General features: G+C 54.1%; 1 protein-coding gene across 2 annotated transcripts in view; it reads left to right on the top strand.

Annotated features, from left to right (window-relative positions):
• Nucleotides 1-799: 799 nt before the first annotated feature.
• UPF1 (UPF1 RNA helicase and ATPase) overlaps nucleotides 800-26,685 on the top strand; it is a 37,519-nt gene continuing 11,633 nt past the window's right edge. The window contains exons 1-13 of one of the 2 annotated variants that reach the window (XM_007995837.3): nucleotides 800-1,303; nucleotides 15,891-16,030; nucleotides 17,659-17,748; nucleotides 19,982-20,149; nucleotides 20,606-20,786; nucleotides 22,328-22,489; nucleotides 23,139-23,256; nucleotides 23,405-23,503; nucleotides 24,720-24,828; nucleotides 24,998-25,157; nucleotides 25,243-25,361; nucleotides 26,053-26,217; nucleotides 26,314-26,428. In XM_007995837.3, the coding sequence (XP_007994028.1) occupies nucleotides 1,073-1,303; nucleotides 15,891-16,030; nucleotides 17,659-17,748; nucleotides 19,982-20,149; nucleotides 20,606-20,786; nucleotides 22,328-22,489; nucleotides 23,139-23,256; nucleotides 23,405-23,503; nucleotides 24,720-24,828; nucleotides 24,998-25,157; nucleotides 25,243-25,361; nucleotides 26,053-26,217; nucleotides 26,314-26,428 (1,857 nt within the window). In that variant the 5' untranslated portion in view covers nucleotides 800-1,072. The remainder of the gene's footprint in view (nucleotides 1,304-15,890; nucleotides 16,031-17,658; nucleotides 17,749-19,981; nucleotides 20,150-20,605; nucleotides 20,787-22,327; nucleotides 22,490-23,138; nucleotides 23,257-23,404; nucleotides 23,504-24,719; nucleotides 24,829-24,997; nucleotides 25,158-25,242; nucleotides 25,362-26,052; nucleotides 26,218-26,313; nucleotides 26,429-26,685) is intronic. The other variant, XM_007995839.3, reaches the window with a different exon arrangement.

Below are 26,685 nucleotides of genomic sequence, written 5' to 3'. Positions count from 1 at the left end.
GTGGCGCAATCTTGGCTCACTGCAAGCTCCGCCTCCTAGGTTCAAGAGATTCTCCTGCCTCAACCTCCCAAGTAGCTGGGACTACAGGCTCGTGCCACCACGCCTGGCTAATTTTTTGTATTTTTAGTCGAGACGGGGTTTCACCGTGTTAGCCAGGATGGTCTCGAGTTCCTGACCTCGCGATCCGCCCGCCTCGGCCTCCCAAAGTGCTGGGATTACAGGCGTGAGCCACCGCGCCCGGCCTAATTTTTGTATTTTTTGTAGAGATGGAGTCTCACTCTGTTTCCCAGGCTGGTCTCGAACTGCTGAGTTCAAGCAGTTCTCCCGCCTCAGCCTCCGAGTGTTTGGGATTACAGGTGTGACCACCGCGCCGAGCCCCACTCCCTTATTAAACCAATGCACAGGGAGCATCTACTATGTGCGAGGCACCTCCCATTTTACAGATGGGGAAACTGAGTTCCAAGCAGCTTTTGCCAGGAGTGGGAGCGCGTCGTCCCTGCCCAGCCTCTCCAGTTGGGCATTCCGAGACCACCTACGTAGGCTATTCGGCTAGCGCTCAATTAAACCGAAACACTGTCGCAGCGACCACAGGTGCAGACCACCAGGTCCACACCACCCGCCGCCCGGGAGGCCCCGATTAGCAGTTGGGGCGGGACCAAGTCCTCGAGGAGCCGCCGCGACGACGGTTGAAAGCCTCACGCCCTGCGCGTGCGCGTTGAGCGTCCCGTCGTCCCGCTGGGCACCCGGCGTCCGCGAAGAGCGCGCGCGCTTCCGCCGGCGTCGGACTCGCGCACGCGCACGGCGACGGCGGCGGTGGCGGCAGTTCCTGCCCGGGGCTGCGAGCGGCGGGCGGCTTCGAGGGGAACTGAGGCGCGGAGGGGCTCGGCGGCAGCGGCGGCGGCTCGGCACTCTTACATCTCGGTTCGGCTGGCGCCGGGGAAGGCGGTTCGGTCCTTTCCAGGCGTACAGGGACGACAGCGGCAGCGACCCGAGGCCTGCGGCCTAGGCCTCAGCGCGGCGGCGGGCTCGAGTGCGGCGCGGAGCCGGCCCGAGGGCCCTACCCGGCAGCACCATGAGCGTGGAGGCGTACGGGCCCAGCTCTCAGACTCTCACTTTCCTGGACACGGAGGAGGCCGAGCTGCTCGGCGCCGATACACAGGGCTCCGAGTTCGAGTTCACCGACTTTACTCTTCCTAGCCAGACGCAGACGCCCCCCGGCGGCCCCGGCGGCCCGGGCGGTGGCGGCGCGGGAGGCCCAGGCAGCGCGGGCGCGGGCGCCGCGGCGGGACAGCTCGACGCGCAGGTGAGCGGCACATGGCGGCGCCGGAAGCCCGGGCCTGGCCTCGGCGCCTGAGACCTGTCCCTAGCCCGTCTCGGGCCGGGCCTGGGTTTGCCCGGAGTCCCCCGTCGCGGCCGGGCCTGGGGCGACCTGCCCCAGGTGCCCTACTCCGGCTGGGCCTGAGCTTACCTGCCCCAGGTCCTGCACTCTGCCCGGGCCTGGGCTGATCTGCCCCGGGTCTCCCGCTCCGGCCTGGACCTGGCTGAGTTCCTTCGGCCCCCAACTCCTGGGCTGGGCCGGGCCGACTTGCCTCGATTCCTCCACTGCGTTCGGGTTCGAGCTAACCTGACCCTCGTCCTTTACTCCGGCTGGGTTTGCTCCTCCGCCTAGGCCCGGGCTGACCTGCCTTGTGTCCCACAACCAGCCTGGCCTGGAGTAACCTGCCCCCTGACTTAGATCTGAGTTCTTCCACTCCATCCGGGCTAGGGTGACCTGCCCTGGTCTCTCTTTCTCAGGTCTCGGTTTTGTGCCCCGAGTTCCCCTACGGCCTGGGCCGGGTCTTGCTCAGGCCGGATCTTGAGTGACTTCCCTCAGTCCCCTTCCGGGAGTATCCAGGGTGACCTGCCCTAATCTTGTCTCTGGCCTGGTCCGGGGATTCTGCCACGTCTCCCCACTGGTGGGTCCGGCCGCACTGTCCCACCTCCCATCTGTGGTCACAGCCATCTGGGCATCCCCCCTTCCACAGTCACGGAGCCGTAGGTTCCAATTTTCCCAAGCATAAGGGCGCTGGTCAGCGGAAGATTGAGGCGGGGAAGAATTTTTGCCTCCCATGGAGGAGCACACATTGGCTGGCTATTAAGATCATTCAGGAAGCAGTTTGTATTTTATTTTTTCTTGCATCGCCTGTTGCTGTAACCGACCTGTTACATAACTCCACAACTCTTGCCTTGGAAAAGTTGGGTTTGAGTTTTGTTCCTCCGATAAGACAGCAGTAATGGGTTTACATAAATGGGTCTGCCACGTTGGAAACTCATTTTTAATGATGTGGATGTTTAGAGAAGGTTACTTAGGTATTTAAATGGGGGCTTGGGTTGGGAGAAGTATCAGGCATGCATTTCCTGGTCCTGGGTGCTGCCTGCCTGGGGTGGGAGAGGGGCTGGGGGGGGCGCGGGTTGCACCGGGGTCCAGGGGAATGTCCTCCTCATCCTCTGGATCTCAGGTTGCTTTCACCTTAGGCTTGCTTTGTGCCTGACCCCTCGCTCAGGTTTATTTTCCTGAATGCTCCGACAGGGAGTAACTCCGAGGCTCACCTTGGCACAGGGGTCCCTTGGCATGTGCTGGTGTTTCAAAGCTGGGGGAACCACTCCTTGCTCATCCTGAGTGAGCTCAGACCCTGTCCTTGTACGAGGGGGGCTTACGTGGCAGTCGGCCGAGTCATTCCCGTGGGTAGACCACCCACTTGGGCTTTCTTTTAGCCCCTAATGGAAGCAAGAAGCATTTGACTCATTCTAACCCCATATTCCTTAAAATAGAAAGTTGGGTGTGAGGAGAACAGGTGTGCACGTATGGGTGGTTTTTTCAGTTTTGTTTACATTTTGTGAAGGTGGGGAGGGAGAGAGGAGAGTTCCCTTGAAGAAGGGAGCAGGACCTGCGGAGGCCCCGCCTCCTTGTAGATTTTATGCCCTGTAGACCTTTCTGCTTCCGCAGCTGTGAAATGGGGGTGGCAGTTGGATTTTTGTTCCTTTTAAACATAAAGGAAACCTAGATCCATGTGTGAGTCGACTGTATAGGCTGTCTGTAATCTGACGTCCAGCCTGTCGGGGAGACTCAGGGTAAAGATCTCTGTGGAGCAGTGAGCCGTGAGCGTGACAGCGCGGATAGGGGGGTTGGCTGGTGTCAAAGGTAATCATTTTCTTGTGAATCCTTTTAACTGTGGCCAGCATAAAACAGCAAACCTGGGGCAGCCTTTAGTTCTACTTCTGTTTCTGGCATTCCGTTTGGGATTAAGTGTGGTGCATGCCCTTCTCTTTCAGTTGAAACAATTGATTTTTTTCCATGCACCTGAATACACTGGGCTGTACAAAAGGAGAGCATTAAAAACGCTCCCCTGGAGGTAAACATTGCAGTTGAGCTCACTAGAGTTCTGATGACATCAGATGGTTTGTCCTGTGCTACTTTTAATTGACCCAGATGCCCCACCCACCTGTTACCTGTAATTTGGATTTATTAGTGGGGAATGGGAGTGGCATCCCTTTGCATCACAAGGGGAAGACCGGAGTTTGGGGGCAAGGAAGTCTATGTATATAATTCAAGGGAAAGCAGAAGAAAGTTATCACTTGTGTGGATTGATTTGGGAAGACTTTCCCTGTTTGCCCTCAGGAGTTGGCTGTGTAACCAGCTGTTAAGTTGGGGGCTCCTGGAAGGACTCAGAAAGCTTCTCATTCTGTTTTTTAATTTTTATTTTACTGGGCAAGTGGCAATCAGCTGTCAACTGCCCTGCAGTCACTTTTGCTTAACAGCTTTATTGAAATAGAATTCACTTGCCACACCATACAGTTTACCCATTTAAAGTGTACAGTTCGGCTGCTTTTATTTAGTATATTCAGAGTTGTGCAGCCACAGTAAATTTCAGAACATTTATGTCACCCCAGAAATAAACCCTGCACCCCTTAGCCCATCTGTCCTCCCTTCTCCAGCCCCTGGCAACCACTCACCTGCTTTCTGTCTTAAGATATGCCTGTTCTGGGCATTTCACATGAACGGAATCATATCATATGTGGTGTTTTGTGTCTGGTTCCTTTCACTTTGTGTGATGTGTGAGAAGTAGCTACAAAGCTCACCTCGTAGCTACTCCCTGGCCGAGCATTCAGGAAAATGAACCTGATTGAGGTTCATCCACGCTGTGGCATGTGTCAGCATTTCATTCCTTTTTTTTTTTTTTTTTGAGGTGGAATCTTGCTCTGTTGCCCAGGCTGGAGTGCAGTGGCGCTATCTTGGCTCACTGCAACCTCTGCCTCCCGGGTTCAAGCGATTCTCCTGCTTCAGCCTCCCTAGTAGCTGGGATTACAGGTGCGTGCCACCACACCTGGCTAATTTTTGTATTTTTAGTAGAGACGGGGTTTCACCATGTTGGCCAGATGGTCTCGATCTCTTGACCTTGTGATCCGCCTGCCTTGGCCTCCCAAAGTGCTGAGATTACAAGCGTAAGCCACCACACCCGGCCAGCATTTCATTCCTTTTTAAGGCTGAGTAATATTCCATTGGTGGAATGGTCCAGATGGATGAACCATGTTTTGTTTATCTTCTGTTGATGGACATTTGGGTTGTTTCCACCTCTTGGCTCTTGTGAATAGCATTGCTGTGGCCATGCATGTACAGGTTTCTGCGTGGATGTGTTTATAGACGTGCTGGGCTGCATAGTAACTCTGGGTTTAATGGTTTCAGCAACTGCGAGACTGTTTTCCAGTGTGTAGCCGCTTTCCATACCAACCGCACCTGAACTGATTTTGCACAGTTGGTTTTTCCTTAATGTCTGTTGAAAGACAAGAGTGTGTGTCCCCACCGGGGTGGGAAAGTGGCAGCAGGGGTGATTCCCTATACTCAGGGCTGGCTCAGGTAACACTCCTTTTCTTGTTTATGAAATGAAACTGGTATTTATCAAAGCCCTTGAGATCTGGGATGAAAAGCACTGACACAGTATTGCCAAGTGTCCTTAAGATAAAGGGACAGTTTTCGAGCATCCGACCCTTTCCTGGGCCCATCTCTGCTGCCACCTCTCCTGCTCCCAGGACAGTGAAGGTAGTTTCAGAAGTCCTTTGCATAATAGCTGGTGTTACAAGTCTTTTGGTCTGCCTGATTGGAATATTTCCTCTTGACTGTAGCTTCTGCCCTGTATCCTCCAAACCGGAATTAAAGTGAAACTCTTAAGAGTTGGAAATATTGCTCAGTATTAAGAAGGAACAAACTATTGATACCTGCAACAACATAGATGTGTCTCATAATAATTACTTTTTTGAATGTGTGATTCATTGTATAATTTAATTCATACAAAATTCTAGAAAGTGCCAGCTAGCCTGCAGCAATAGAAAGCAGACCAGTGGTGGCTGGACAGAAAGGGGAAAGGGGAGGGAAAGGGCTGGCAGGTGACAAAGGGCACAGGAAACTTGGGGGTGATGTATGTTTTTATTATCGTGATTGTAGTGACAGTTTTATGGGTGTTTAAGTACATTGACATATGTCAGTTTCTAAAATGGCACACTAAACATTTGCAGCTTATGGTATGTCAATTATACCTCAATGAAACTGGAAAGAAAAGTCAGGGAGATATCACTACCCATCCATTGCCATGGCACCCTTTTTTTTTTTTTTTTTTTTGAGACAGTCTTGCTCTGTGGCCTAGGCTGGAGTGCAGTGGTGCAATCTCTCTCACAGCAACCTCCACCTCCCGGGTTGAAGTGATTCTCCTGCCTTATCCTCCCTAGGAAATGGAACTACAGGTGCGTGCTACCACACCCGGCTAATTTTTTGTATTTTTATAGAGGCAGGGTTTCACAATGTTAGTCAGGATGGTCTTGATCTCCTGACCTCGTGATCTGCCCTCCTCTACCTCCTAAAGTGCTGAGATTACAGGCGTGAGCCACTGCACCTGGCCTGGCACACTTTTTTTTAAAAGGCTGAAAGTGCTACTTGGGTTTTGTTTTTGTTTTAAGGCAAAGTCTCACTCTGTCACCAGGTAGTGGCATGATCATGGCTCACTGCAGCCTCGACCTCCTGGGCTCAAGTGATTCTCCCACCTCAGCCTCCCAGGTAGCTGGGACTACAGGTGTGTGCCACCATGTCTGGCTGATTTTTCTGTTTTTTGTAGTTATGGGGTTTTGCCATGTTACCCAATCTGGTCTTGAACTCCTGGGCTCAAGAGATCCTCTCACTCCAGGCCTCCCAAGTGTTGGGATTACAGCGTGAGCCATTGTGCCAACTCTCATGCCATACACCTACCTGTGACCTAGCAGAGTTGAAGGTGTGCGTACGTAGGGCTGCGCCAAATGCTGACAGCAGCTCTGTTCATGAGAAGCCCAAACCGGAAGCATCCCCAGTGGCCATCAGCAGGTGAATGGCTAAACAAAGCAGTGTGTACATTCAGTGGGATAAATGCATGCCTATTGGTTTGACTTGCTTTTCTTAGCTCACCTGAAAGTATGAGGTCTGTGGATAGGTGCAGACCTTTTAGGCGGCAACACGCATGTTTTTGTGCAGGTGCTCTGGGTGACCTTGTAGTTGCTGCTTGGTACTGGTCCCACTTTGTTCCTTCATCCTCAGGTCAGATCTGCACTGCCTGTTCTCTCTCCACTTGTGGTAGCCTGTGAGAGTCACAGCTGAACAGTCATCTCGTACTGGGATTTTACTTTGAGTGCATGAGTTGTTTCCCCAGGAAAAACATGCTGTCTTTCTGGATCGTAAGGGACAACTAGCCAAAGCTCCTGGCCGACCTGTCGTCCAGCCCTCACTCCTCCTGCCAGACTTCTCCTGTGCATTGCCTCCACTTATCTTGAGTGTGTAAACCTGGGCTCACTTCTTTTTCAAGTGGTAAAATACTTAGGATAGAAAGTTGCTACTGGCTGGGCGCTGTGGATCACGCCTGTAATCCCAGCACTTTGGGAGGCCGAGGCGGGCAGATCACGAGGTCAGGAGATCGAGACCATCCTGGCTAACATGGTGAAACCCCGTCTCTACTAAAAAATACAAAAAATTAGCTGGGCGTGGTGGCAGGCACCTGTAGTCCCAGCTACTCGGGAGGCTGAGGCAGAAGAATGGCGTGAACCCAGGAGGCGGAGCTTGCAGTGAGCAGAGATTGCCCCAGTGCGCTCCAGCCTGGGCAACAGAGTGAGACTCTGTCTCAACAAGAAAAAAAGAAAAAAAAAAGTTGCTACTTTGTCTTCAAAGCCATTGTCCTGATGCTGTCAGAGTTCCTGGAAGGATGGCTGTCCTGACTCATCCTTGTCAAGGTGAACACGCCATCTTCTGCTGAGCCCTGAGATTATGACCAAGGCATGGTGAGTTCTGTACAGTCTTGGGTTCCTAAAAGTGGTGAGTTTAAAATTTGCGCGTGTGGCTGGGCACGATGGCCCATGCCTGTAATCCCAGTACTTTGGGAGGCTGAGGAAGGCAGATCATTTGAGCTCAGGAGTTTGAGACAAGCCTGAGCAAAATGGTGAAACCCTATCTGTACAAAAAAAATACAAAAATCAGCTGGGCCTCGTGGCACGTGCCTGTGGCCTCAGCTACTCAGGAGGCTAAGGTGGGAGGATCGTTTGAGCCTGGGAGGCAGAGGTTGCAGTGATCCATGATTGCACCACTACACTCCAGCCTGGGTGACAGAGTGAGATCTTGTCTTAATAAAAAGAAGAAAATACAGGCCGGGCTTGGTGGCTTATGCCTGTAATCTCAACACTTTGAGAGGCCAAGGCAGGCAAATCATCTGAGGTCGGGAGTTGGAGGCCAGCCTGACCAACGTGGAGAAATCTGTCTCTCCTAAAAATACAAAATTAGCTGGGTGTGGTGGCACATGCCTGTAATCCCAGCTACTCAGGAGGCTGAATCAGGAGAATCGCTTGAACCCGGGAGGCAGAGGTTGCAGTGAGCCGAGATTGTGCCACTGCACTCCAGCCTGGGTAACAAGAGTAAAACTCCATCTTTAAAAAAAAAAAAAAAAGCTCATTTTGTTTTTTTGAATCCTCGGGTAGCCCAGGTGTGGTTTTAGGGTGCCAGAACATTAAAGATAAGATGCCATTACCTGGAGGAGTGCTGGCAAGTGTTTGGTCAGTACTTACCCCTTAGTAGACTTACCAGGTGTGTTTTCAAATTGTTAGGAGAATCCCAGTGATTATGTGAAAGTGACCTGAGCTGACACTTTATTGTTAGTGGTGAATACACGAAACAACTTCTATTTTTATCCCAATTAATTACCCAGATTCAGGATGATGGGGTGGAGGGTTATAACTAATACTATACCAGGACTAACTAAAAAGAGTTCCCTCTCAGCCCAGCTACCACCACCACAAGAGCTCACCACCATCGGCTGCCACCACATTTCTCTCTTGGTTTGATTGAGGTCTGATGACCTACCGGGGAACCCCCTTCTTTTCTATTTAGACGGAGTCTTGCACTGTTGCCCAGGCTGGAGTGCAGTGGCGTGATCTTGGTTCACTACAACCTCCGCCTCCCAGATTTAAGTGATTTTCCTGCCTCAACCTGAGTAGCTGGGATTACAGGTGCACAACACCACGCCCAGCTAATTTTTGTATTTTTAGTAGAGACTGGGTTTGACCTTGTTGGCCAGGCTGGTCTGGAGCTCCTGACCTCAGGTGATCTCCCACCTTGGCCTTCCAAGCTGCTGAGATTACAGGCATGAGCCACCACACCTGGCCCCTTTGTTTTTAAGTGTAGAACTTAGTGCTGTTTTAGTAAACTTACAGAATTGGGCAGCCACCACTGCAGTGCCTTGCTGTCTCTGATTTCTTTGATTTCTCTTTCGCTCCTTTCTGCTTCCTCCCCACCACCGCTTGTCAGACCCTGTGCTCATACCCAAGGTCACCTGTTAGGGAGGTGTGTCCACCCCCTTGGGCTGAGCCCTGCCCTGGGGAGGTCAGATATGTGGCCAAGCCCTGGCCCCGTGCTCCTGCCTTTGAGCCCATGTCTGTTATGTTCTTTTGCACCCTCTGTGAGCTGCCGGGGCAACCTCTTCAGCCTGGCCCTGGACTCCAGCCATCCCTGCTGTTTTCTTACTTCCTGGCCTTGCTGTGCTTGTGGGACTGAGGGCAGTGAGGCCAGCAGAGGGAGAGTGAAGCCTTTGACCCCCGCGGTTGCACTATTAGAAGACAGCACATGCCACCTGGCCAGGGTGCCGTGAGGGCCCCAGGCGGAGGAGTGGGCTCCCATGCTAAGGGAAAGCCTACAGGAATGGCGCCTCTGGAGCTGTTCAGAAGCTGTACCTGTCAGGCAGAGGGGTGGGCACAGCACTTTGCCTAGAAGGAGGGAGGGTGGGTGTGGGGCCAGGGCAGGGGCCGGGCTGTGTCCTGGAGCCTTTAGGAGCTGCTGGGGTGCCTTGACCAAGGCTCGGAGGAGGGCTCTGAGATGGCAGTGGTGGGGGTTAGGGGAGGGGCCGTGGTGTTGGAGGTTGGGTGGTGTGGCCCAGGTTGGACCCCGAACGGATGGAGGGGCCACAGGGCAGTGGAGATGGAGGATACCGGGGTCAGGGCTGCGTGTGCACGTGTGTGTATGCATGAGTAAGTGTGTTAGTGTGTGTGCCTGTGGGAACTGCCAGGGTACCAGGTGCCCCCTCCCAGTCCTCACAAGGAGCCACAGACTAAAAAGCAGCACCAGCTCCTGACTGTGGTCTCATCAGGGTCTGTAATTCCCCAGGCTGTAATTCTCTCGCTGGGGTAGCACTGCCCTGAGGGCCTTGCGGGAGGGAGAGGCCTCCCCAGAGCGGCTGCAGGGAAGCTAAAGGGCACATGCTGGGCAGCAGCTCACAACTGAGAGACATTTTGTGCTTGTCATGGTGGTGGGAGTGCTTTCATGGTGGTCGGAATAGTCTAGCTTGCCAGAGAAGGGCCGTGACACCCAGCTATGCTCTGTGGCATTCAGAACCGAGGGGCATGGTGGGAAGGTTGGGTCCAGGCCCTGGCACCAGTGCTATTCAGGGCTCCGCTGTCACGGAGGGTTCATGGCCTTGAACTCTCCTTGCTGGAGCACGTTCCTTTGAGAGCAAAGTTCTGCTTTCTCTGATACATGGGGGGCTGCTGGGTCCTGGAGTACCACGGCTGGCAGCAGGTCCTCGTGCCTTTTTCTGTGTTGGTCGAATAGCTGCTTAAGAGCCGGGTAACCGGCCGGGCGCAGTGGCTCCTGCCTGTAATTCCAGCACTTTGGGAGGCTGAGGCGGGTGGATCATGAGGTCAGGAGATCGAGACCATCCTGGCTAACACGGTGAAACCCTGTCTCTACTAAAAATACAAAAAATTAGCCAGGCATGGTGGCGGGTGCCTGTAGTCCCAGCTACTCGGGAGGCTGAGGCAGGAGAATGACATGAACCCGGGAGGCGGAGCTTGCAGTGAGCTGAGATCCGGCCACTGCACTCCAGCCTGGGCGACAGAGCAAGACTCCGCCTCAAAAAACAAACAAACAAACAAAGAGCCGGGTAACCCACCCGGGCTTCTCAGGTCCCATGGGCCTTTGCCAAGGTGGTGTCTAGATGTGCAAGGGTGGCTCATTAGACTCTGGAGAGCCCTTGCGACAGTGAGCATGGCACCTTCCTGAAGCATCAGCCCCTTGCAGAGCGAGTGCAGGCTCCTGGCGGCCCTGAGAGAGGGGGCTGCAGATCCCAGTCAGAGGTGATTGGTCAGAGCCGCGCTGCCTGCACCGTCCTCACCTTTTTCAGCACGGGGATCCATAGCGCAGTTTGCAGCCCCACTGCATCCTCCGTGTAGAAACATCTATGATGAATTCTCTAACATACAAGAGCTAGTGAGCCCTGTGCCTCTGTCTCCCTGATGTGGCAGTTGTGAAGGTTTTCTTCTCCGTTTTCTTTTTTTTTTTTTTCCACTGGTGTGTGTTTTTAAAGCAAGTCTCTTGTGTCATTTCACTTTTGCGTCTGAGGTGGAGCCCTATGAATTGGTGATACTCAGCCATTTTGACCTGCAGTATGTAGTATGCATTTCTAGAAGCAAAAAAGGGCACCTATTTTGCATAGCTGCAGCGCCATTATCAGACAAGCAGCGTCAACAATGGCTTTTCATGATTGTCTGATATGTAGGGACAGTCGGCCTCTCTCCACAGTCAGATTCTTTCCTGGGATCCTGAAGGTCTGCTCTTGAGATGATGGCTGTCTCTGGGCCCTTCTTTCCGAGCAGCCTCTCCTGCTGCTTTTCATCCCATGAAGCTGCAGTCTGGTCTGGGTTGTTGTCCTGTGAGGTGTGCACCTTCTGGACTGAGCCCCTTATCGTCACACTTTGGCTTCTTGCTGCAGGTGTGGAGGGCATTTCATCTCAGGCTGTGGGCTCCTGGGAGAGTGGCTGATCCCTGGGCTGGGAAGGCAGGGGCGGCCTGAGGTGAGCTGGGGATGCCTCGCATTCTAGGCCTGCTGAAATGAACCTCATGCGGACTCTAGCACACCTGGCTGGAACAAGGGTCTGCTGGTCCACACAGGTGCCATTGGTGAGAGGGGAGGCGAGAGGCACTTCCTCTTTGGGAAGAACAAATGTGAGCCTAGGCAGTGTATTGAAAAATTAAAAAACTTTCCAGGCATCATGCACACCTGTAGTCCCAGCTGCTCGGGACGCTGAGGCAAGAGGATCTCTTAAGTTCAGGAGTTTGAGGCTGCAATGAGGTATGATTCTACCACTGCACTCCAGCCTGGGTGGCAGAGCAAGACCCTGTCTCAAAAAAATAAAGGAATGGAGAGCCTGGGGACCGCTGTGTTGGGTGGTGGGACTATGTGAAAGATGGTCATCTCCTAGCAGTTTTACGTGGTTCAAACTAATAGATTAAAAGGAGGCTAACGAGACATCACAAATCACATGCAGTCATTAACTGGAACTTGGATTTTAAAAAACCTATAAAAGACGTTATAAGGACATTGGGGTGATGTGTGAATGTGTATTAGCCAACAGTGTGGCAGGCTGGGTGTGCTCATGAGCCAGCTGTTTTGTGGGGATGTGGAGAAAGCTCTCCCCCTGGGGCCTGCCACTCTGAAATAGGTCAGGGAAAGATAAGTGTGTGAGAGCAAGAGGGGGAGCCGGAGTACGGGGGAATGTGATGGAGGGTGACCAGCAGGAGGGGTGTGGGGGTCCGATTTCTGTAGCTTTGGGATTTTTCAAAATAAGTTAGAGGAAATATCAGGGCAGAATCCTTCCAGTTTGGGGGCCAGACCTCCTGGCAACCCTCTGCCTTGAGAGGGCTCAGAGACCCTGCAGCTTGGCAGTCATCACTCTGAGGGTGTGGTGACTTCCTGTTCCCTCCCCTTTTTTTCTTTTACAATTTTTAAAATTAAATTTGGCAGGGGGCTGGGCACGGTGAACCTGTAATCCCAGCTCACATGAACCTGTAATCTCAGCTCTTTGGGAGGACGAGGCGGGAGGATTACCTGAGGTTGGGAGTTCGAGACCAGCCAGACCAACATGGAGGAACCCTGTCTCTACTAAAAATAGGCGTGGTGGTGCATACCTGTAATCACAGCTACTTGGGAGGCTGAGGCAGGAGAATTGCTTGAACCTGGGAGACGGAGGTTGTGGTGAGCCAACATCACACCGTTGCGCTCCAGCCTGGGCAACAAGAGCAAAACTATCTTTTTTTAAAAATAGAGATGAGGCCTTACTGTGTTGCCCAGGCTGTTCTCGAACCCTGGGCTCAAGATCCTCCTGGTTTGGCTTCCCAGAGTGCTGGGATTACAGGTATGAGCCACCGCGCCTGGCCTCCTGCCCTCTCTTTTATTTAAGCCTTGGAATTAGAGAATCAGGGATGAGCCGCTTTGCCTTTTGAGCTTGGCCTTTAGCCAACAATGTTGAGGGCCTCCTGGAGTGCAGGCTCCACCCAGGTGCTGGGCTCACGGCAGGGAGCAGGACAGACAGTGCCCCACGGGACCCCGAGGTGGGGTCAAAGGATGCCTGCCTGAGAGGCACCCTGTGGACCTCACCCTGAGGCTGAGGGAACAGCAGGTGCAAGGCCTGGGCGCTGGCAAATGCAGGCAGTGGTGCAAGGGTGGGTTGGAGTAGATGTCTGTGGCCTGAGAGTTTATGATGGCACATTTGAGGGGGGGCGGATTTTTGAGTTTTTGAATTTCTGTGGTTTTTGTCTGCAGGAATGAAGTGACTTTTTCTTTTTTTTTCCAGACAAAGTCTTGCTCTGTCACTTAGGCTGGAGTGCAGTGGTGTAATCTCGGCTCACTGCAACCTCCACCTCCTGGGTTTAAGCGATTCTCCTGCGCTAGGGTTACAGGTGCGCATCACCATGCCCAGCTAATTTTTTGTATTTTTAGTAGAGATGGGGTTTTGCCATGTTGGCCAGGCTTTTTGTTGGTGGTGTTAAGAGAGACAGGGTCTTGGTCTGTTGCTCAGGCTGAAGTGCAGTGGTACCATCATAGCTTACAGCAGCCTTGACCTCCTGGGGTCAAGCACTCTTCCGGCCTAAACCTCCTGAGCAGCTGGGACTGCAAGTGCACACCACCACACCTGACTCATTTGCGTATTTTTTTGTGGAGACAGGATCTTGGCTGTGTTGCCCAGGCTGGTCTCAAGAACTGCTGGGCTCAAGCGATCCTCCCAAAGTGTTGGGATAACAGGTGTGAGCCACCATTCCTAGCCTTGAAGTGACCTACTGTTGTGCTGCCCCGATACATGGTCTGAGTTCTGGAGTGTGGCGGGAGCAACTGTCTCTGGGCGGAAAGCCCCTGTACAGCTCTTAGATGGACCTCCAGGGTGTGGTTTTAGTCGTAGCTAGGTTCACATCCAGAACTAAAAGAGTTAGGGGCCAGCTCTGAGGCCTTGTGTATGGCTAGGAACTGGGAATTCTAGGATATGTCTTTTAAATACTGTTTCCAGAGCAGAGGTGATGGGAGGAGCTGCCCCTTTTTTTTTTTTTGAGATGGAATTTAGCTCTTGTTGCCCAAGGTGGAGTGCAGTGGCACAATCTCAGCTCACTGCAACCTCCGCCTCCCGGGTTCAAGAGATTCTCCTGTCCCAGCTCCCCGAGTAGCTGGGATTACAGGCAAGTGCCACCATGTGCGGCTAATTTTTTGTAGTTTTAGTAGAAACGGGATTTCACCATGTTGGCCAGGCTGGTCTCGAACTCCTGACCTCAGGTGATCCACCCTGCTGAGGAGCTGCTTCTTGGGCTTCCCAGCCCAGTGGTGAATGCCTGAGGTGAGTACAGGGAGGCCCTGCCCCTCCAGAGCCTCCCTGGTGAGTGGATAGGTTGACAGCCTCAAAGGACTTATTTTTTTTTTTTTTTTTTTTTTTTTTTTTTGAGACGGAGTCTCGCTCTGTCGCCCAGGCTGGAGTGCAGTGGCCAGATCTCAGCTCACTGCAAGCTCCGCCTCCCGGGTTTATGCCATTCTCCTGCTGCAGCCTCCCGAGTAGCTGGGACTACATTAGCTGGGGCTACAGGCGCCCGCCACCTCGCCCGGCTAGTTTTTTATATTTTTTAGTAGAGACGGGGTTTCACCGTGTTAGCCAGGATGATCTTGATCTCCTGACCTCGTGATCTGCCCGTCTCGGCCTTCCAAAGTGCTGGGATTACAGGCTTGAGCCACTGCCCCCGGCCGCCTCAAAGGACTTTACTTAGTGGAGTAGCAGCTCTCTACCAGCTGAAGATGACGACCCTTTTCTCCACCCATAATGTCGCCTGGCGTGGGCTGTGGGACTTCTCTGCCAGGTGGCACTGTCCCCTACTCCTGTTCTAGCTCATTTCATGATAGTTTCTAGGGTCAAATGTTTTTTTGAAATTAATGTTTAATCTTGAAACTTTTCAGAGAGTGGAGGGAGAAATTAACCCAGAAGTCAGCTTGTGTTGTGACCAGATCACTGCAGGGCAGCAGTGGGCCCAGTGTGCATCTGCACGTGCATGCAGGTAGAATGTGCCCACGTGCCCCCGCCAGGCGGGCCGGAGGGGTCTCTGTGGGGTGCTGCTCCCCATGAGCACCTGTCCCTAGGCTCACACAGGTGCTGCGTCACACAGCAAGGGCATTAGGCTGAGGGGCTGCCTGGGGTGCTGGGACTGGCAGTGGGGAGATTTGGTGCCGTCCCTCGGGTAGCTCCTATCACTCCTCCCTGGCCCTTAATTTTGTGCCACCCTGTGTCCCGCCACGACACAGTGCTCCTGCTGCCTGACCCCATGGTGGGGTTAGGTGGCCTATGGGGGCCATGCCAGGGACTGTTGACCATGTCATTTGAGGTGCTGGTTCTTGAGGAGCCCCAGTGGCTATGTGGTCTCCTTGCAGGTGTCCTGTGCAGTTTGTGGCCTGATGACTTAGAGCCATGTGCTGTCTGCCTTTGCTGAACATGGAAGAGGTGCCTTTAGTGAGGGTGTGGCCTGGGTTGCCAAGGGTATCTCGGTGTTCAGTTACTACTTCATCCTCAGGGCTGCCTGAAGCGATGGGGAGGGCGAGGTGGTGGTGGATGTGGCCGGTGACATTTCCACATCAGCATGGGTGGCAGCCTTGTAGTATTTGATGAGCCTTACACCGTGGTGGGTCTGGCATCATGGAGCTGTCCTCAGGGCACACTGCTGTCAGTCTGTAAAAGTCACCCTGCTCCTTGTGGTCCTCAGTCACAGGAAAGAAGCATCTTCCTAGGCATCCTGGTTGTGGACATGGATGTGGCTCTGTGGCTAGGTGGGGGTTAGACCAGTTGTGTGGGGGACCAGGGGGTGCAGGAGGCCACCAGTGGCCCTTTTCTGACCAGGTAGGTTTGCTACAGAAGAGTGAAATTCAGTCAGAACAAGGGAAACTGTCTCAAAGCAGAGATGAGGCCAGGGTGTCACACCAGAGCCATCGGGGCTGGTCCTTCTGCACTGAGTCCCAGAAGCTGCAGCCTCGCTTGGGTGACACTGCGTTCTGCTGCAGGTTGGGCCCGAAGGCATCCTGCAGAATGGGGCTGTGGACGACAGTGTAGCCAAGACCAGCCAGTTGTTGGCCGAGTTGAACTTCGAGGAAGATGAAGAAGACACCTATTACACGAAGGATCTCCCCATACATGCCTGCAGGTGAGCTGGGCTCAGCCGGGCCTGGGCATGTGCTGACAGGTGGGTGCCTCTGGCATGGGCCTGGGACACTCACTTCCCAGGTACAGGGTGGTGCCTTTGTGCTGTGACTCTGGGTGGCGGTGTCCTCGGGAGTAAGGAAGTTGCTTAGGCCATGTTCACAGCCGAGGCCTGTTATCAGTCAGGAGGTGGGCTCAGCAACCTCTGACACCCTGAATTCACCAGGTGGTGGGAAAAGTTTTCCTTCCTTTGGCCTCCTCAGGCCCTGAGGGCATTGCCTGGTACCTGCGCACTCACTCACTAGAAAGAATTTGTCATGGCATTGGGTGAGCATCTGGGGTGGGAGGGTGAGTGGAGCAGCTGAGATGCCTCGCAAAGCGGTTGCTTCAGGGTTCTGGGGCATCCCTGCCTCCCCGTGCCTTGACTGTGCCTGGAGAATTGGACGTGAAGACAGTAGTTAGTGGACAGACCTGCATGTTGACGAATTTGGAATTCTCATCTCGAGTGGGATCGTCCCTTGATGAGGCTTATTTCTGTATTTTTGTGACACACAAGTGAGGAAATGTAGCGCGGTGGCTCACACCTGTAATCCCAGCACTTTGGGAGGCCAAGGCTGGTGGATCATGAGGTTAGGAGATGGAGACCATCCTGGCTAACATGGTGAAACCCCATCTGTGCTAAAAATACAAAAAATTAGCTGGGCGTGGTGGCGGGTACCTGTAGTCCCAGCTGCTCAGGAGGCTGAGGCAGGAGAATGGGGTAAACCCGGGAGGCAGAGGTTGCAGTGAGCCAAAATCACACCCCTGCACTCCAGCCTGGGCGGCAGTCAGGGCAGGTTTGGGTCTGGGCCCTGCCTCTCTCTCTCTGGGCGCCCGCCTGGGGCCCTCCCAGCTGCTCCTGGCCCACGTGCTGCCCAGCGCTCCAGGATCGAGGCTGCTCTTCCTTAGGCTTGGTGGGCAGGTGCTCTTTCCTGCATCTCAGCTCTTCACTCGTTCTCATTTACAGATGTTTTCAAGTATGTAATCATGTTCTCTTAACACACAGAGATGCCCATAAGTCCTGATGTGGCTCGAGGGAGCTAGCAGTTTGGGGTTTGGTATGTGGATTTTCAGAAAACCACAGCCAGCGGTCGGGTGAGGCTCTCCCGAGGCTCCTCGCTTGGGCTTCGGGGCTTGAGCTTCAGGGCGCTGCCGCTACAGGGTCTGTGCTTCCCGGGAGCACAGTGCCCTCTGCTGGAGCCCGCAGCTCACCATGACCACTGTGACTGAGGCTAGGTTCCTGAATTTCAGGCCAGAGAGCGGGGACTAGAATGTCCCTGGAGGAGTGAGGCCTCCCTCCAGCAGGACTCTCCTTGGAGGTGGCTTTGTTCCTCATCCCCTCAGAGCTTCTGCCACATACTCAACCCCTTCCCTGCATTCTTGGGTTTGGGAAGCCCTGGTTAACTGGTTTGATTTGGTTACTGGGATTGTTGGGGTTGAGTATGTGTTTAATGAAGAACTTAAGTGTTGTCAGAGGACAACACTTTTTGTTGAAGAACAAAAGTGTTGTCAGAGGAAAGAATTTTACATCTTGCCAAATGAAAACCAGAGAGCAAGCTTCCAGCTGTAACTGTCGTTGTTTTGATTTTTTAGTTACTGTGGAATACACGATCCTGCCTGCGTGGTTTACTGTAATACCAGCAAGAAGTGGTTCTGCAATGGACGTGGAAATACTTCTGGCAGGTAGATAATCAAACCATGCATGTGTCTTTAATCAGTGCTGTGCTCAGATTTGTGTGTAAATTATGGAAATGTTGAAGCGAAGTGCAATATAAAATCACGCTAACAAACCTGGTTTTTTTCCTCCTCTGTGACTGGTTTAACTTGAAACAGATGGTGGTGTGTGAATGCCTTAACGTATTTACCCTTGATTTATTCTCTGTGGCTCTTTTTATTATGCAAGTAGGGTTGGCTTAATTCTCCTTCCCAGTTTTTATTTCGATTTTTCTGCAAGATGAGCTCTTGGCACACCCGCTGATCTTCATTAACGGAAGGATGTTCCCAAGGCAGTAACGGGCATCCAGGGGCGCTGGTTCCTGAGCAGGCCTGAGCTCATCGGAGCTGTCCGGAGGCTAATTCAGGCCAGATCCTGAATCATCGGCTTCAATTAAGTTCACTTGACCGTCGGCGCTGGGCTTGCCTTCCTGATGTTGATCAGCTGCAGCTGGACTGGGTCGCTTGTTTTGTGTTTGGGACAGGACCAGTGTTCTCTCGGTGCCCAGATTCCAGGGGGGAGTTCGGTGGTCTTGCCTGGGTGGTGGGACTCTCGTCCTGGTGGGTCCCATGCCAGCGGCTCCCCTTCCCTCTGCGCTGCTGTGTGCAGGTCACTCCACTGCCGGAGAGGATGGAGCAGAGCCTGGGAGGCGGAGCTCTGAGGTGCCAGCAAGGAAATGGGGTCTTTTTCTGAGGTTCACATTCTGGAGAAAGAAAATGACCAAAACCCAGAGGCAGGCTTACTTGCGCTGACACCAACCCCCTCCTGTGCCTTTGGTAGCTGTGGGTCTCGGAGGGTTACAGATGGAGCAGTCAGATCTTGTGGCATCTCTGAGTTAGTAACTTGAAATATGGTGTTATGAGCAAGGTGAGAAAGGGGCTGCTGTTTTTAAAAGATTTTTAAAGAAAAGTATCTTCTGGATAACCAGAAGACATTCTTGTCCCATTTTGAGAATCTTCTGGGTAATTTAAGTGTTGCTATGTTTGCATTTAGTTCCTCTTGTGCAGGAAAAGCAACTAAATAAAACTTCTCTTAGCTGGCAACCCCAGCTTCCGGTCAGCATAGCCAAGAACAGGGAAGTGAGCAAAAGGGCCTCTGAGAAACAGCAGGCTCGAGCCAAGCACCACTGAGCGTTCTGTGTGAGGCCCAGGGGAAGGTGAGGAAGCAGCCACCGGCCCTCGGGGAGCTTGACTGTGACAGGGTGAGGATGCGTGGGAAGACACGGAGACGGCTGATTCTGCCCACGTGGCCAGCAGGGCTCCAGAGTGGAGTCGGGCTTTGGGGATGCCCAGAGCAGCCATGGCTGGTTAGAGAATCCTGGGACTTGAGGCAGGGAGAAAGGTTAGGTTAGCTGAGCTGAAGCTTTTGGCAGGAATGGTTTTCCAGAGGGGAAGAGAGAGGGCGCAGTGAGGGAGGCTGGGAGGCCCTGCAGGCGTGTTCAGAGCTGCTGGAGACACTGGAAGAGCCCAAAGGCAGAGCAGCTGGGCATCCTTGTTAGATACGGCAGATAGGCGCTGGAAGGTGACTGGCTTGGCGCAGGGCAGGGTTCAGCCCAGATCGCGGTTTAGGCGAGCAGTGTCCTGGCCATATCGCAGCAAGGAAGGAGCCGAGCCAGCCAGGGCTTCAGACACAGCCCTGGGCTTTTGCAGAACAGCCCCCATCTCTGCTCAGCCCTTTTACTGCTTTTTACAGGGTTTCCAGTCGCCTGCTTATCAGATTTCCCGGCCTGCAGCAAAGCAGGAGGGACTGTTGCTCCTAGAAGTAGGCACAGGGCGTACTTCTGAGGAGTGATTTCAGAAGAAGCCACAAAAAGTGGCGGCAGCGGGGGTGACCTTGGAGAGAAGGGGCCGAGGCCTTGTGGGAAATGTCTCGGACCCCACAGCAGCCCTGGGCCAACAATGGGTTAAATTAGGCCTGATAAGTTGGATTTAAGAAAGCAGGATCTTTAAAAAAGGCAGGAACTATGTGAACCGTGTTAAGGAAGTTTTCCTTAAAAGTGGTTCAAGTTGGGATTGATTTTTGTGCTCAGTGGGGAGCTAGTTTGGGGGAGGGCTGGTCCCCGGAGATGCCAGATGGATGAGGTGTGACTGCCTCTGCTAATGGACCATGAACGGTATCGGAACTTTTAACAGGGGCCCGAAAATTGGAAGTGGTGAAAAGCCAAACTCTGGGTGTTAACCGTTTATCATTTCCTGGTTTCAGCCATATTGTAAATCACCTTGTGAGGGCAAAATGCAAAGAGGTGACCCTGCACAAGGACGGGCCCCTGGGGGAGACAGTCCTGGAGTGCTACAACTGCGGCTGTCGCAATGTCTTCCTCCTCGGCTTCATCCCAGCCAAAGCTGACTCGGTGGTGGTGCTGCTGTGCAGGTGAGTGGTCCTCAGATGTCTCCCGGGGGTGACCTTTAAGCTCCAGCCGTCTCCTCCCAAGCCTTGGCCCAGCCCAGCCCAGCCCAGCTCAGCCGTGGCTCTGATTCCAGGGAATTGTGCTCTAAAGATAATTTTTGCTGAAGGGTGAGGCATGAGAGCGTTTAGGGGCTGAGGCTTGTTAAGGAGTTGGCAGTGCCGTGTAACTCTTTTGGGGCGTTCTGGCTAAATCATGAAAACAATTCTGTAAAAACAAAAGTCTGTTCTGAGTTTTAAGAGTTCAGAGCTCAAGTGCACGGGGAGATGCGATTTATTACTAACAGTTTAAAGGTAATGTGATCACATAAAAAAACTCAGGGCATGCCCCTTTGGGTGAAAGGTCAGCATGGGAGGGGGCCCTCCCTGCTCCAGGACTTCAGAGAGGGGAGCTGGTCCTCACGGTCCCCTCCCACTCCGCAGGCAGCCCTGTGCCAGCCAGAGCAGCCTCAAGGACATCAACTGGGACAGCTCGCAGTGGCAGCCACTGATCCAGGACCGCTGCTTTCTGTCCTGGCTGGTCAAGATCCCCTCCGAGCAGGAGCAGCTGCGGGCGCGCCAGATCACGGCACAGCAGATCAACAAGCTGGAGGAGCTATGGAAGGTGGGGCTGCCCAGCAGGCTGACCCGTGCCTTCGTGTGGTTTCTGGTTGCGGGGAGGGGAGTATCTTCAGAGACGGCTTGACCCAGTGAGACCGCTGGAGATTCTCTGGAAGGAACTCAGGCCTCTGCCACCTCTATGTGGAGTGATCCCAGGGCAGGGCACCATGGTCACCTTCCATCCAGGCAGCCTTACCTGACCAAGAAGAGCCTGACCTTGGGGAAAGGAAAGCTCTGGCTGCTGGAATTTTTCTTGTCTGATGGGTGGTGGTAGGGGAAGGATGGGGCTGGTTGTAGGTAGACTTGTCTGGCAGAGCCTGGACCTGCACAGACAGGTGCACTGCGAGAGTGTCCTGGGGAAAGAGGTTGGGGTCGAGGTTGGCACAGTCAGCTGAGCAGAGGGGAGAGGAGAGGGTGCTGGGTCAAGTAGTGGGTGCCTGGCCTCCCTCAACAGACAGCCCTCACTTTTCCCCACGGAAGCCTTTCTCTGGTTCCGGCTGTTTAGGATTTTGTGATAAAGTCATTCTAGTAACTAGACTAGAAGCTTTCATTTGCCTCCCATTCAATCAGAAATCTCACATAGGAACTGAAGTACAAGTTAAAATGTTTTTTAAGCCGGGCGCGGTGGCTCACGCCTGCAATCCCGGCACTTTGGGAGGCTGAGGTGGACGGATCACGAGGTCAGGAGATCGAGATCATCCTGGCTAACACGGTGAAACCCCATCTCTACTAAAAATACAAAAAATTAGCCGGGCGTGGTGGTGCTCCCCTGTGGTCCCAGCTACCCGGAGGCTGAGGCAGGAGAATGGCGTGAACCCGGGAGGCGGAGCTTGCAGTGAGCCGAGATCACACCACTGCATTCCAGTCTGGGCGACAGAGCAAGACTCCGTCTCAAAAAAAAAAAAAATTTTTTTTAAGCATTGTTCAGCCGAGTACCTTTCCTCTTGGATTTTCAGTTTGCCAGATGATTTTCATGATTCCCGTTTACATCTGAACAGCCCAGATAATGTCCTGTCCCCACCAGCATGGCACTCACTGAGGGAGCTGGCCCCCAGGGGAAGAGCTGCGGGCCCATGTTGGTTCTGGCTTAGGGTTAGCAGACGTGGGAGACGGGCTTCCCGGGCTGTGGACACAGCGAGAGAAACCGGTGGTCTTTGTGGCAGCCTGCGAGGAGGGTTAGCTGCTCTCGTTCACAAGCCAGGCGTTCTCGGAGGAAGCAGCCAGCTCTGAAGGTGCCCTCTGCTGTGGACAGTGTGTCAGGCTGGCGCCTGGGGCTCTGTAGGCAGGTTCACCGAAGTACTGGAACCCTGCTGGGGTGAGGAGCAGCAGCTGAGGCCCAAGCACAGGCTAGGCCGGTGTGCAGCTCCCCGTGTGGCATGGAGTTCCTGTTCCCAGGGTTTTCCTTGCAGATGCGCCAAAACCCCTCCATGCCACCCGCTGTGGCCCATTCTGAGAAGCGGCGTGTGTGCTCCATCCCTCTGGTGCCTCTGCATCCTCGTTCGTTTGCATGTAGGGAAAAACAGGATGAGTGTTGTTGTCTTCTAGGAAAACCCTTCTGCCACACTGGAAGACCTGGAGAAGCCGGGGGTGGACGAGGAACCGCAGCACGTCCTCCTGCGGTATGAGGACGCCTACCAGTACCAGAACATATTCGGGCCCCTGGTCAAGCTGGAGGCCGACTACGACAAGAAGCTGAAGGAGTCCCAGGTGATGTGCGCAGGAGGGCTTGGCCTGGGCTGGGCTCTGACTCTCACAGCTCTCTTCCTCAGGCTTCCAAAGGGAGGTTTTCTCTCTAGGCTGTGGGAGCTGATGTGGGCTGCAGCTGCAACGCCTGAGAGTTGGAGCTTGCGGATCCAGGCCTGGCAGCCTGGTGGTCTGGGCCCCCGCCCTCAGAGCTGACATCAGCCTCAGTGTTTTCTATTTAAATCCAACACATCTTTCCCAGTGGGGTCCACAGCTTTGCCCACAGCTGCAGGAGTTAGACTCGGGCGTGATCCCTGTGAAGACCACATTTAGGCAACGGGAGCCCCGGAGTTCTGACCTCCCCTCCCTCCCCCGCCTCCCCTCCTCTCTCTCTCCCTCCCTCCTGCAGCAGCTGCTCCCTGGCCACGGAGGCCTCTGGTGTGTGGTGAAGCCTCCAGACGGGATCGGCCTGTGTGTGTTCTGGGGACTCCTAATGGCTTCTCTTTCAGATATGCCCTTGGTGGCATTTCGGGCTGTCAGGTGCCACTCACGGCGCCCGCTGTCACGGCAGAGGCTTGCTGTAGGGCCCGCCTCATGGGGCCTGGGGCATGCGGAGGCCAGGCCCGGGCATGTGCTGGAGGCTAACCAGGGCTCTTGTTTTTCATGTGCTCAGACTCAAGATAACATCACGGTCAGGTGGGACCTGGGCCTTAACAAGAAGAGAATCGCCTACTTCACTTTGCCCAAGACTGACTCTGGTAATGAGGATTTAGTCATAATTTGGTTAAGAGGTGATTTTAAGTTTTAAAATATTTGTGACCATAAGTAGCATAAAATTCCTAGTTCCACCCTTGTAAAGTGCCCCTTAATTTGAACTCTTCCTGGTGGAAGTGACGGCGCAGGTTAAAATGGCCACCTCTCTCACTTTCTTACCGCAAGACATGCGGCTCATGCAGGGGGATGAGATATGCCTGCGGTACAAAGGGGACCTTGCGCCCCTGTGGAAAGGGATCGGCCACGTCATCAAGGTCCCTGATAGTATCCTTCATGTGAAGAGGGTGGGGCTGGCTGGTGCGACAGGAAAGGAGGGGGCATCAGATGGAGGCCACCATGGATTTGATGCTCGTCGCTGGGCCAGCATCTCGTGCTCTGTGGTAGTTGCTGGCTGGCACTGGCCTCCACTGCTCTTAGGAGAATTGCAGGGCCTTCACCTTCTGGGACAACTGGTTGTATGGTTGCTTCCCCTCTGCCCGAATGGTGGTGATATTGGTGATGCTGCTTGTGTGATGCGTCCCTGGGCTGAATCTGGAGGTTAATGTGGCTGCAGGAGCGCCTTACCTGGATGCTGACTCTGCACACGGAGGTTCCAGAAGCCAGTGGTCCCATGCAGACCCTGTGAGCACTCACTTGCTCCCAGGCCACGTTTGGGAATGTGCAGTAACCTCATGGTGACGCAGTCTGCCGGCCACGGTGGAGCAGCTGTGAGGCACAGGTGCAATCAGAGGCCTGGGGCGGGGAGGGGTCCTCGGAGAACACACCACGGGTCCGACTCGGGCCTCTTGGTGACTGGCCAATGCTGCTGGGGCCTGACCGTTCAGCGGTGGCCTCCACAGGGGTAGAGAGAGTCATGTCCCACACCCACCTTGTGCCTGACAAGCTCATCCTGAACACGTGAGACTGGTTTTGGGGCTCGGGGTTGAGGGAAGGGTGTTGCCTACCGGCCACAGCCTCCTGGAGGGCAGGTTGCTTGTGTATGTGGAGCCCGGTGCTTGGCTGTACTGGGAGGAGTGTTGTTTCCGTGGAACTGTGAGAAGAGCTGCTATGGCCAAAGCTGGGTTCCATGAACTCTGCCTGCCCCTGCTGGCCACATGTGCAGGAGTTCCTGGTGAGGTTCTGGGGCCCGGGATGTGGCTGCTCCCTGCTGGTGAGCGCTGGTGGCTTCGCTGCTGCCCTCTGCATCTCTGAAAGGGGCCTAGATGGGTGGCTGGGAGATGGCCCCGGGGGTGGCAAGGAGGAACTTCAGGCTGGCTGGGGGTGGGACACCGGCTCATGGTGAGGTAGATTCTGTCCTCAAGGACGCTGTCCTTCTGGTTTCTGGTCTGGTGTTGGCTGCATGTTTTTAGCGTTTGGTGCAGAACCAGTGGTGTCTTAAGTAACTAAATTTTAAAACGCCATTTAAAGAGTATGTACCAAGGGCGACCCAGAAAGGTCAGCCTGGCTTTTGACAAGGATGCAAACTTAACTCAGCACACAGATTATGGCGATGAGATTGCCATTGAGCTGCGGAGCAGCGTGGGTGCACCCGTGGAGGTGACTCACAACTTCCAGGTGGATTTTGTGTGGAAGTCGACCTCCTTTGACAGGTACGTCCCCTCCCGTCGCTGCCCCCCGATCCCTGGTTGCCACCCGTGGCATCTTTATGAGCCCTCCCCATCACTGCGTAGTGGGGCTCCCCACCCAGGTCTGCAGACTCAGGATGCCCGTGAGGCAGCCATGACTGTACATGTAGCCAACCCCACACCCTCCTCACAGGATGCAGAGTGCTTTGAAAACGTTTGCCGTGGACGAGACCTCAGTGTCCGGCTACATCTACCATAAGCTGCTGGGCCACGAGGTGGAGGACGTAATCATCAAGTGCCAGCTGCCCAAGCGCTTCACGGCGCAGGGCCTCCCCGACCTCAACCACTCCCAGGTGTGCGCCGTCCTCAGCGCGCGGGGCCTCGCCCATGGGCCGGGACACAAGCGGCGGCTGCCCCTAACGGCCGCTTGTATTGAAGGTTTATGCCGTGAAGACTGTGCTGCAAAGACCGCTGAGCCTGATCCAGGGCCCGCCAGGCACGGGGAAGACAGTGACGTCGGCCACCATCGTCTACCACCTGGCCCGGCAAGGCAACGGGTAGGACTGACACGGCCCCTGCGGGCGAGACCTGGGAGGTCTTTAGGGTGGCCAGATGGAAGGCCTGCTGCCGGGAGCCTCGGGCTCTGTCGTACTGGGGAGAGCACTTGGCGGACAGTGTTGCTGTAGCACCTACCGCTCTCCATGTGAAGTTATTCGTGTCAGCTGCAGCCTTGGGATTGCATTTTAGTAACCAGGTCTGCTACTGGTGTAGAAAACTGGGGGCAGGGGGCCGTGGCTGCAGCAGCGTGAGTTCTGTGTGCGTCTCAGAACTGTGAAGGCACTTTATAGCATGACGGGAGGGTGCAGGTTCCAGCCTTGGCATTGCTTGTGGTTGGTAGAGCTGTGAAGGCTGGGCTGTCTGGATCTGAGCTCCTTCAACATCGTGTCATTACTGCCTGTTAAAAATGATAGGAGTTTAAGGCCAGCCTGAGCAGGATGAGACGTCTCTACAAAAAAACATTCAGAAATTAATTGGGGGTAGTGGTGTGCACCTGTTGTCCCAGCTACTCAGGAGGCTAAGGTGGGAGGATCGCTTGAGCCCAGGATGTTGAGGCTGCAATTAGCTGAAATCACTGCACTCCAGCCTGGGCAACAGAGCAAGACCCCGTCTCAAAAACCAGAGTCTTGGCTTACTACATTCACCGAGCTTTCTCTGGGTAAGCATTGAGCTGCCTGAATGGTGTTGCAGGCCGGTGCTGGTGTGTGCTCCGAGCAACATCGCCGTGGACCAGCTAACAGAGAAGATCCACCAGACAGGGCTGAAGGTCGTGCGCCTCTGTGCCAAGAGCCGCGAGGCCATCGACTCCCCAGTGTCTTTCCTCGCCCTGCACAACCAGATCAGAAACATGGACAGGTGTGTATCAAGTCCATCCCTCCCAGTTGGTCCCTGAGCTGCTGCAGGTGACATGTACAGAGCTCAGGTGCCCCGCTGACTTGCATGTGCTTCCAGCATGCCTGAGCTGCAGAAGCTGCAGCAGCTGAAAGATGAGACTGGGGAGCTGTCGTCTGCTGACGAGAAGCGGTACCGGGCCTTGAAGCGTACCGCGGAGAGAGAGCTGCTGATGGTGAGTGCCCCTCCTGCCTGCAAAAGGGCCTGTGGGCTGGCGGCCTGATGGTTTTTGTTTGGGCCAAGGCCCCTGTTTGAATTGTTGCTTTGCTTCTGGAAAGAGAAATTAGATGCTCTCTACCTGGCCTCTCTGCGCTCAGTTGTACAGTAAATTAGGGACATCTTGCTGCCTGGAACACGGTCTTCTAGGGAGTCTCCACTCCCAGCATCCGCTGGGATCTGGCAGTGGATCTAGAACACTCCTGCTCTTTCATA

This window comes from Chlorocebus sabaeus, chromosome 6 (genome assembly GCF_047675955.1).
Source record: "Chlorocebus sabaeus isolate Y175 chromosome 6, mChlSab1.0.hap1, whole genome shotgun sequence".
NCBI classification, from domain to species: Eukaryota; Metazoa; Chordata; class Mammalia; order Primates; family Cercopithecidae; genus Chlorocebus; species Chlorocebus sabaeus.
Note: the sequence above shows the minus strand (reverse complement) of the source record. Positions and strands in the feature narration are given on the sequence as shown.